Here is a 12,054-nt window from a genome sequence, read left to right on the forward strand (position 1 = left end):
AAAAGAAATCACACTGTTAATGAATTGACTGTTAACTCTGTTGTCAATAAAAGAAATCACACTGATAATGAATTGACTGTTAACTCTGTTGTCAATAATACTGAAAGAAATCACACTGATAATGAATTGACTGTTAACTCTGTTGTCAATAATACTGAAAGAAATCACACTGATAATGAATTGACTGTTAACTCTGTTGTCAAAAGAAATCTCACTGATAATGAATTAACTGTTAACTCTGATTGCAATGACACTGTTACTGATTTAACTGGGCATACTGTTGCCAATACCACTGAACAGTATCAAACTGTTAATGAATTGACTACTCCTTCTGTTGACTGCAACATACATTTAGTTAAGACTAATTTGAACAATTCAGAATTGAGTAAACTAAAACGTTATTCAGATTCAATCCACAATCAGTTAGAAAACAAGCAAGCATGTCTGGGTAGAAATAATAAAAATGACATTGATAACAAAGCAGACAAATCTGTAGATTCCAATTTATGGAAAGGTGAACAGAAAACAGGTATGCATGTAAATATCAGGTTTGAAAATCCGGTAGTTTTATATGATTTATCAAGATCACAAGTAACACTAGAACAAAATAATCGAGTCATTCAGGGTAGTTTCCATCAAGGAAATACCAGGTTTGGTGAAAACGCTGGGAAACAATGTGTTAGTAATTGTTTATCCGCAATAGTGCACAGTAAATTGAAACCAGTTTTTGCATGGAACAAGTTTTATCTTGACAATATACTAATTGAAGGTAACGACATTTATACATCTGTGCACGGTACTAATAATTATCTCTGTGTGGAAGACCTTCCAGAATTTGTAGATCTAAGAAATCGTATTATTCATTGTCGCAAGAAACGTTCCATTTGTGCATTTGTACATGACGTTGACCCAGATTTTGATGGCGTCTTACCTTTGGACCAAGCCCTGCAATATGCATTAATAGACTCAGATGGATGCTTTGTTACTGTAAGAGCAACAACATCATTAGTAATAAAGCAGAATAACAAAATATATATGTTTGATTCTCATGCAAGAAATCGTTTTGGTCTAGTAGATAATTATGGTTCTAGTATTGTATTTGAACTTCCTGACATTCAAGCTGTTTATCAACACTTTTGTAATTTTGTCCAGGATGACCAATCTGTACCTTTTGATGTAACAGGAATTACTGTTGCAATGCAAGACACAGTTGACAGTAATGTAGATATGACATTACAAGATAATGTGCAACATATTGAAATACAAGATAGTGTACCAATACTAGGTTATTTAGATACTAAGCATAGTATTGAAGAAAATGAGACTAATGAAGAAACAATCGACAATATAAAGGGAGGATTGTTGAAAAAAACCAAGAGTCGTGTATCTGATTTTTCAAATGACATTAAATCAGACAGATTAATGAACATATCACACAATGTATCAGATGACATTGAATCCGACAGGTTAATGGACATATCAGATGACATGGAATCAGTAGATTTTTCAAAGGTAGGGTCTCCATGTACATTTATTAAAGAAAATGAAGTTTCTGATATAGAAATGATGTCTGATTGTAGATCTAATTTTGCTTTCAAGCCATTAGATCTTTGTTCTAAAAGGAAACTCTGTACAATATTTAATATATCTTCAAAAGAAGTGAATAAGACGTGCAGTACAGAATCGTGTAATATTGGCATTCCCTTGGAAACAAAGCCCATCATAGCAGATGGAAACTGTCTCTTTAGAGCAATATCTTATGCTGTTTCACAAAGACAAAAATTCCATACAAAAGTTAGACAAGACATAATAAAGCATAGCTTGAGTATTTCATGTCAATTGACCAGTCTATTAGAAAATCAATATGATTCAGTGGAAGAACATATAAGTGGTCGTAAAATGAGAGAGAACAATTCATGGGGAACTGCATTGGAAATAATCGCTGCAGCAGACCTTCTTAAAACGGATATTTATACGTTTTATAATGGAGTATGGATAAAGTATTCATCGTCTCAAATTTTTACAAACAGTGAAATAAATGAACGTGCAATCTATCTTCAACACAACGGAGACTTACAACACTATGAGGTTGTATTATCAGTTTTACCAGAGATGGACATACCACTTGAAAGTAATAGAGTTGCAATGAAGAGAAAATGTGAGCAAAATGATTTATTTGTTTCAAAGAAACACAAAAAACTGGATCAACGGGCTAGTAGTCTAAATGATGAAAACAATTCTTCTGTTAAATCGTCACAGAAAGAAATACATTCAGGTAAAGATGTAACTGAACAACAAAACGTATCAAAATGCGAAAAACAAAAATTAAAGTATCACACTGATTCTCAATTAAGGTACAACAAATTATCAGCACTAAAGAAAAAGTATTCGAACGATAAGTCGTACAAAGCTCAGAAAATAAGACAAGGAAAGGAGAAGTATCAGAATGATTACACATATAAATTAGATATTAAAAAAGCTTCAAAAGATAAGTATATAGCAGACGAAAAACACAGAGAAGGAAAAAAAAAATGAAAGCATTGAAAAATATAAAAATAATGATGAATTCAAAAATAAACTGAAACATGCAAGCATCCACAAATATGCTACTGACAATGAACATCAAAATAGAATTAAACAGGCAAGCATTCACAAGTATGCTACTGATGATGAATATCAAACTAAGGTGAAACAGGCAAGCATTCACAAGTATGCTACTGATGATGAATATCAAAATAAGGTGAAACAGGCAAGCATTCACAAGTATGCTACTGATGATGAACACAGAAGAAATGTTAAATCTCAGATTTTGTCTAAAAGAATTCTTTCTAAAGAAGAAAGCAAAGACATAACAAAAGTTATTAAAAAATTTAAGAAAGATGTATGTGAAGGACCTGAATATATTTGTGCTTGCTGTTTTAGACTTTGTTTTCAAAATCAAGTCATGGAATATAAGAAGGATTTGTATCAAAAGGATTCTGTAAAAGATGTAGCAGACACTTGCATTTCTGATAAGTATTTGCATAAATGTTTAGACGAATGCGAAGATGAATGTAAGTATCAAGGAACTAGTAGACAATCCCTTTGGATTTGTTACACATGTCACAGAAAGATCCAGAAAGGAAAAGTGCCTGCTGAATCTTTTTTTAACAACTTATTATTAGATGATGTTCCTAATGAACTTAGCAAATTAAATCAACTAGAACAACATTTAATTTCTCTTAATATACCTTTCATGAAGATAATTGCTCTACCTAAAGGTGGCCAAAAGGCAGTTAATGGACCATGTGTTTGTGTACCGTCAGATATTTTTAAGGTAACTACTACTTTGCCTAGATCTGAAGATGACAATTGTTTAGTTAAAGTGAAGCTCAAAAGGAAATTACAGTATAAGGGTTATGAGGAATATCAATTTGTTGATACTAAACATTTAGAAGAAGCATTGCTATTTTTAAAAGAAAAAAATGAGTGGTATTCAAATATAGTAATCAATGAAAAGTGGTTGAACCCTATTCCTTTACAAAATAACGACTGTTGCCCTGAAGTAGAGAGCATGGACACTTCAACAACAACAAATGAAACGCTAAATGATAATTTGCAAGATAGGTCAAATACAGAGGAACAAACAAATGAAGCGGATACATACTTAGATGATACTTTACAGGGCGTTCAGTTGGACACATGTTTACAGCCTGCTGATATTGCACAGGAAGCTTTAGATGCATTGTTTGATAAGGAATTCAATCTATCACCTGCAGAGGAAAATAACCCTGTAAGTCTTTTGAGAACAAAGGGTATTGAAGCTCAAACGTTTCCAGTACATTATCCTACAGGTAAAAACACATTGAATGAAGAGAGAGAAGAAAAGTTATCTTTATTAAGATATTTCAATCTGAGATTAATGAGTGTAGAAAACCGATTTGCAAGAGATACTTCTTATATATTCTTTTGTCAATATATGTCTGAACTAGATAGAGTTATGTCAAATGTTCAAATTTCCTTAAGGAAAGGATCGGTGTTTTCAAATGGAAAGAAAGTAACAGGCAAAATGCTATGTGATAAAGACACATTACATGGGTTATTCCGAAAAGATGAGGCAATAAAGTTTATGAAACCTGTAAGAGGAACACCTCCTTATTGACAAGCTGAACAAAAGAATATTTTTGCTATGATTCGCCAGTTAGGTATTCCCACATTCTTTGCCTCGTTTTCTTCTGCAGACTTCAGATGGAAAGAAATCATAGAAACAATATTGAAGCAACAAGGAGATATTCGTAAGTTTGACGAACTTACTTGGGATGAAAAGTGCAAAGTCCTTTGTAGTAATCCTGTTACACCTGCACGAATGTTTGATCGTAGATTTAAAAGATTTCTAAAAGATGTTATAATGTCAGATGCTCAACCAATTGGTCATGTGATAGACTACTTTTATAGAGTTGAATTTCAACAGAGAGGTTCTCCACACACGCACTGTTTGTTCTGGGTAGAAGATGCCCCAAAATTTAATGAAGATGAAGATGATATTGTAACTGAGTTTGTTGACAAATATATAACATGTAAACTACCGCTGGAAACCGAGGACTCAGAGCTAAAAGACATTGTCACAACTGTACAACAACATAGCAAAACACATTCAAAAAGTTGTAGAAAAAAGGGAACTGTGTGTCGTTTTAATTTCCCAAGACCACCCTCTGAAAAAACATTTATATCACGCCCACCTAAGGATGATGAAGAAGAATGTAGTGTTGCTGATGACACTGATGAAGATGTTGACGATGATGTTGTTGAAAAACCAAAATCGGGAATTAGTTCATTAGAAGCTAAAAAGATATTAGAATCTCTATGGGCTGTAATCAAAGACTGTGAAAAGGAAAATTTAACTACTACGGAGTTATTCATAAGGGCAGGAGTATCTCAGGAAGATTTTCAAGAATGCTTTAGGTCAGTTACATATAGAAATACTGTGGTGTTAAAAAGAAACAAAAATGAAATGTTTATCAATCAGTACAACCCGCATCTCCTGAAAGCATGGGATGCAAATATGGACATACAATACATATTAGATGCTTATTCTTGTGTTGTTTATATAATAAGTTACATCAGTAAATCAGAACGTGAACTTGGATTGTTGCTACAACAAACAAAAAATGAGGCCGCTGATGGAAATTTGAATGCACAACATACAATGAAACAAGTAGGTACTGCATACTTTCACTTTCGAGAGCTGAGTGCCCAAGAAGCTGTTTTTAGAGTGATCGGCTTAAGTTTGAAAGAATGTTCAAGAAAAGTTGAATTCATTCCAGTTGGAGAAAATCCATGTAAAATGAGTATTCCTCTAAAAGAACTTTTAATCAAATCTAAAAGCGCAAATACAAAAAAACCTTCAAAGGAAATCGATGATGATGATGACATTGATGACGGTGATGATATCGAACTTTGGATGAAAAGCATTACTGATAGATATAAAAGTCGACCAGAACTTGAATTATTTAATCAGATGTGTTTAGCTTCATTTTGCTCCGAGTTTTCAGTTTTAGCAGAAACACAGATTCCAAATAAAATAAATGAAGATACCACATTCAAACTTAAAAATGATATGGGATACATCAGAAAGCGGACAAGAACCCAGCCTGCTATTATCAAATATGCACGATTTTCCATTGAAACATCGCCTGAACAGTACTACCAAAGTATTTTACAGTTATATTTACCTTACAGATTAGAGGAACAGTTGAAACCGCCACAATTTTTGACATATGAATTGTTTTACAAATCAGGAATGGTCAGGTATAATCAGAAAGAGGTTCTTGTTAAAGTCGAACAAATAGTAAATACTAACATGTCCAACTTTGTGAAAAGTGGCAAAGAGCTAGAAGCTGCAGAAAAAAAATTGGAAGAAAATGATTACCAAGAAGATGCGTGGGCAGACCTATGTCCAGAAACAGAGAGTGAAAGACGTGAATGCACTGAAGCAGCCAAATCTTCAACTGTCATAGAAGTCGACAGTCCTGAATTTGGAATACCAGATTTAAATAAAAGTAACAAGCCAGAAATAGTTAGTGGAAATGGGATTAAAACTTGTTTACTAAGGTCGGAAGTTATACCCTTGTTGAGAGGTTTAAACATGAAACAAAGGCGTATTTTCTATAAGGTAAGAGAATGGTGCAACCTAAAAGCCAATGGTAAAAATCCCCCTCCCTTTCACGTCTTTGTAACAGGCGGAGCTGGAACAGGAAAAAGCCATCTGATTAAATGCTTACATTATGAAACCACAAGAATTCTTGCTCGTTGCTCTCCTAGTCCAGACGATTTGACAGTTTTATTGACTGCACCAACTGGCACTGCAGCCTTCAATATAAATGGATTGACGATTCACCATGCTCTTTCTATTTTCAAAACTCTTACTGTTGACAAAGCGATGCTTGGTGAAGATAAGCTGAACACTTTAAGGTCAAAATTAGAAAATTTACAAATTTTAATCATAGACGAAGTCTCAATGGTCAACAAGAGGTTGTTATTCTTCATTCATGAACGGTTGCGTCAGATCAAGAAAAGACCTGAAAAAGATCCTTTTGGTGGGGTTTCAGTGATAGCTGTTGGAGATTTTTTTCAGTTACCACCAGTAAAATGCCGAAAAACTGATAAACTTTATGTAGATGATCCATCGAATCCTTTGAACTATCTGTGGAACGATTTCTTCACTATTGTAGAATTAGATGAAGTCATGAGACAACGTGAAGATGGTTTGTTTGCTCAGTTATTGAATAGACTTAGGATAAAAGACAAATATTCTCCTTTAGAATCCTCAGATTTAAAAATGTTAAAGCAGTGTATAGGTAGTGGGACAGATGAAGCTTTACACATTTATGCTACTAATAATGAGATTAATATTCACAATACTGAAATGGTTATTAAACTGTCCAGTGAACCTAAGTTAATTGAAGCACAAGATTTTGAAAAAAATAAAGCTACAGGAAAACTAAGAAAGAAAACAGCAAATTTTTCACAAACTGATATTTGTCTCCCAACTTCAATTCTATTAGCTGAAGGAGCCCGCGTAATGCTGAAAAAGAATGAAGCCGTCAATGATGGCTTGGTAAATGGGGTAATGGGCACTATTGTCAGCATTGCAGAATTTTTAGAAGGGTCTTTGCCGAATGTTATTTTTATCAATTTTGACAATGAGAGAGTAGGAAAAAACGCTAAGATTAAAAAAACAATAAATGGGAAAAGATGCGTTGGATTGGAACCATCTACAGAGGACATACCATTCAAAAATGGAACGAGAAAACAGTTTCCTTTGCAGTTAGCCTGGGCATGTACTGTTCATAAAGTTCAGGGTTTGACAGTTTCACAAGCAGTTGTGGATTTGAATAAATGCTTCACTTATGGCCAGGCATATGTTGCATTGAGTAGAGTTACTACAAAAGAAGGGCTTCATATATTACCAATTGATGACAAAACACTTGGTAAAAAAATATACTGTGATCCTGATATCATAACAGGCATAAAAACAATGAAACATTATCTGACTGAAAATGTAGAAGCATCATCTGAAGAAACACTTGTAACTATTGTTTATCACAATATCCAAGGACTAAGAGCTCATAAAAATGATTTAGTGGCTAATTCAGACTGTACAGATGCAGATTATGTCTGTCTGACTGAAACATGGCTTGAATCTTCCTCTGATCATGTTTATCTTCCTAACTATGATTTTTATCACCAACCAAGATCTGCAGCCTACACACCGACTAATTCTGTGTTTATGAATTTGCAAGCTATGGGCCACGGAGGAGTAGGAGTATATGTAAAAACAGATTCTGAATATGAAAATTGTAACATTACCGTGGAAAATCTAGAATGTATGACTTTCAGAATTCCCACCATGAATGTCCTTGTGGCAACAATATATAGAACTCAGAAGTATCAAATTGGAATATTTCTTAAAACATTTATTTCGTTTGTAAGCAAATTGACTGAACTTTCAAACAATATCATTGTTTTAGGTGACTTTAATCAAGACATATTAAAGGGAGAAAGATCCATACTGGACTATATGACTTCAAAAGGATTTCAACAGCTAGTGGAAGAGGCCACAACAGAAGGTGGTACATTGATTGATCATGTCTATGTCAAAGGTTGCTCAAAAGTAGAAGTTAAAGGCATTCCAACTTACTACAGTTATCACGATGCTGTTTCCATAATGCTTAAAGATAGCCGATAAGTATTAGATATATATACTGTATATGAATATAATTGGTACCTGTAAATGACACTGCGAGTTAAGCAAGCAACAACAACGAAACGCACCATACGCAGATGAAGGGCCGGGTGGGATAGGAGGGGTCCCGATCCCGAAATCCTGGACTCAAAAACGCAAAATCCCAAGGTCCCGAATTTTAATAAATTTAAATCCCGACAACCCGAAATTGGAAAAAAAAACATTTCCCGGATCCTGAAATTGTCGATCCCGAAATCCTAAGCTTAAAAACACCCTATCCAGAAGTCACGATAAAGGTCCTATCCCCCTCGCACATGTTGCCAGAATGTTATTACAAAAACTACATAAAAGGGAAACGACCATTTAAGTTTCAGTGCTGTGTGTGTGTGTGTGTTTGGGGGGGGGGGGGGGGGGGGGGGGGGGAGAGACTTTTCTGTTTAAACTATTCAGATTCCAAAGATTGGTGAAATAATATCCTTCCCCCTCCCTGTACCCTTACCCCTCCCCCACCAAGTAAAATTTATACATAATGTCACATATCAAAAAGCCATTTTAACCGAAAAGTGCAAAATAAACTGACAACTCCATGGCAAATAAGAAAAAAGATAAAATGGCAAACAAAAGTACACAAAACACAACAGGGGGAAAAAGCTGATCAACACGAACTCCACCTAAAACGATCTCAATTAATTTGTTTTCTATTTCAGATCAAACCAAAAGACTTCAGTGGTGTGCAAGATTACTTGAATGTTTGACTAATCAAACTATTGTTTAAATATGTCATATTTGGATGATTTTAATATTAATACAGAAAGAAGTCTTCATTTATTCCACTTAGTGGTGTGACATTTTTTTTAAAACCATATTTATATATTTATTGTTACATTGTTTTAATTTGTAAATAATATTTCATATATAATGTCTCATAAGCCAGATGTTTTGCTTGATATTGATTGTTTATTACGTATGAATATTGTGTATGAATTCTTTTTTTTTTTATTGCAAACAATTCGTGTCACTTCAATAAATATATTTACTGTCTATGTCCAATTATTTAGTCACAATCATTTTCGTTCAACATAAGGATTACCTCCAGTAAGATATCATTGTAGTTGATAACAATAAACTATTGTTGGTAGATATTTTTAAGTATGAAATAGTAGAGTAACAGGTTTGCGGTTTTCAAGAAATCACTTCTGGTTACATATATCAATGTATTTAAAACACCATAAGTCCTATACTAGTGAAATCTGCAGACTATGGTATATGGCTGGTTGATAACATCGTCCACGTTACCAAGAGAAAAAACGGCATAGGCGGCTCACCATAAATTTCGTTTTTCATTTGTGGAATCAAGGATACAAATAAAATCATAATAGTTATCAAAGGCAACAGGCTTATAATTTGGTGCCCCAGACGCTCGTGTCTTTTGTCTTTTTAAGACTGATTAGTGACGCTCGGATCACAATAATTAGAAAGTAAAACAAGTATGAAGTTGAAGAGGACCAAGGACCCAAAAATCCCCAAAAAGTACCAAATACGGCTAAGATCATCTATTCCTGGGATAAGAACATCCTTAGTATTTGGAATTATTAACAAATTTGCAAACAGAGTACTGTTGATTAGTCTCTGCGTGGTTTTGATTAATTATCAGTATGTTGATAATGAAGAAGGCAAACTCGGTGCGGTAAATGTCTTACTGATTTTGGTATTGGAGTTAAAACAACACAAACTTCAATATCAACATTTTAAAAAGGATATCAAATTTTATAAAAAGAATGCAGTACCATACCATGATAATTACCGCAAATCGTCCTTCTGCAGTGTATCTCCCGTAACTAATTATTTTGTGCAGTATAAGATTATCATGTTTCACCCGTTCGCTCAACCTGTGTTGGAAATGACGATGCCTACATTTCTGTCACATGGTGATGGAAGTCACATGATATAATCAAATATAACTACTGTATCCTGGAACTGTTGTAATAGGTTCTACTATATGTTTAGACGTTTCGGGATTCTCTGGTTTTGTCGGAATGATACACACATTCATTAATTTCTTTGCAAAATGTATATAAAAAAAGAAGATTTGGCATGATTGTCAATGACATAATACAGAAATAAACAACTAAAGGTCATAAATAAAATTGAGAATGGAAATGGGGAATGTGCAAAAGAGACAACACCACGACCATAGAGCAGGCAACATGTTTACTTTTTTCTAATTATAAGGATTGTAAATAATGGTACCCTATAGAAATTGCAATGAGAATAGTTGTGCAATTGTAATCAATATAATCCAGCAGAAGTCTAAATGGGATCATGCTTGATTTCATCCACTAAAAGTTTGTGAGAGGAAAATCACTTTGATTTTTATCAATATGGGATCATGCTTGATTTCCTCCAATAAAAGTTTGAAAAATCACTTTAATTTCATCAAATGTATCTCGAGATTTTGACGAAAACGATAAAGGCCAAAATGATGTATTAAATTGAATTATCTCTTGATTTTTTCCGGTCAAATTCTACTTCCTGAGATATCCCTTAAGAAGTAGTAAGGTCAAAGGTCAATGTCAACCAAGAAATGCATTCAAATGCACATAAAACTTTTTAAATGAGTATCTAAAATATGACCTTTGACCTTTGACCTTGTGACCTTCGTCAAGGTTATTGCTTCACAATGTCATTGCACAAGACATTAGTGGTGTAGGACCTGTTGTTTAAGAGTTTTGCCCAATAATGTCTTTTTGTAAACCATCAATGGGGATTATGTCCCTTACACAATGGTAAAACCTATACAGTCATATTGTAACAGAGATGCCTTTTTATTTACCAAGCATTTTTCACTCCTTAAATTTTCTGTATCTATAATCATTCAAGAATTATGGGGAAATCAAAGACATGTGGAAATCTAAAATATGACCTTGACCTTTGACCTTGCAACCTATGTCAAGGTCATTACTCCACAATGTCATTGCACAAGACCTTATGGCTGTAGGACCTTTTGTTTAAGAGTTTTGCCTAATAATGTATTTTTGTAAACCACCAATGGGGATTATATCCCTTACACAATGGTTAAACCAATACAGTCATATTGTAACAAAGTTGCCCCTTGAAGTACCAAGCATTTTTCACTACTTAACTTTTCTGTATCTATAATCATTCAATAATTATAGGGAAATCAAAGACATATGGAAATCTAAAATATGACCTTGACCTTTGACCTTGTGACCTTCGTCAAGGTCATTGCTCCACAATGTCATTGCAAAAGACCCTATGGGTCAAGGACCTTTAGTTTAAGAGTTTTGCCTAAAAATGACTTTTTAAAAACCATCAGTGGGAGTTATGTCCCTTACATGATGGTAAAATCAATATAGTCATTATGTAAAAAAGTTGCCCCTTGAAGTGCCAAGCATTTTTCACTGCTTAAATTTTCTGTATCTTTAACCGTTCAGGAATTATAGGGAAATTAAAAACTTTTAAAAATCTAAAATATGACCTTGACCTTTGACCTTGACCTATATTTTCAAGTTTTGGTCCAATGAACTCAAATCTGAAGACCCGCAGTCTTTACGACTTACGGTTCATGAGATTTATATGCATATCGAAAATTTAAAAATTCAAGGGGAAATAACTCCTATAATAGGTCACTGGATCGCTTCGGCTAAAGTAACTTGAAGTTGTAACTTTTGGCAAGGAACATTTAAAAAAAAACCATTTGCCGCTAAGTCTTATAGTTTATGAGATATAGCGATAACAGTGTTTTTTGTAATTGGGGAGATAACTCCTATAAAGTAAATAGTACACTTCGGTGCCCCTTATACAAGATA

General features: G+C 33.9%; 1 protein-coding gene across 1 annotated transcript; it reads left to right on the top strand.

Moving 5' to 3' along the window:
* The first annotated feature begins 4,168 nt into the window (after nt 1–4,168).
* LOC134726691 (uncharacterized) lies at nt 4,169–8,227 on the top strand. Its single transcript, XM_063591106.1, has one exon. It carries the CDS (start codon nt 4,169–4,171, stop codon nt 8,225–8,227), a length of 4,059 nt encoding a protein of 1,352 aa, XP_063447176.1.
* Nucleotides 8,228–12,054: the final 3,827 nt, after the last annotated feature.

The sequence above is a fragment of the Mytilus trossulus genome, chromosome 7, assembly GCF_036588685.1.
Source record: "Mytilus trossulus isolate FHL-02 chromosome 7, PNRI_Mtr1.1.1.hap1, whole genome shotgun sequence".
Lineage (NCBI taxonomy): Eukaryota > Metazoa > Mollusca > Bivalvia > Mytilida > Mytilidae > Mytilus > Mytilus trossulus.

Excerpts from the sequence above, each read along its gene's own strand:
- LOC134726691 (XM_063591106.1), top strand. The coding sequence starts at position 4,169 with ATGATTCGCCAGTTAGGTATTCCCACATTCTTTGCCTCGTTTTCTTCT.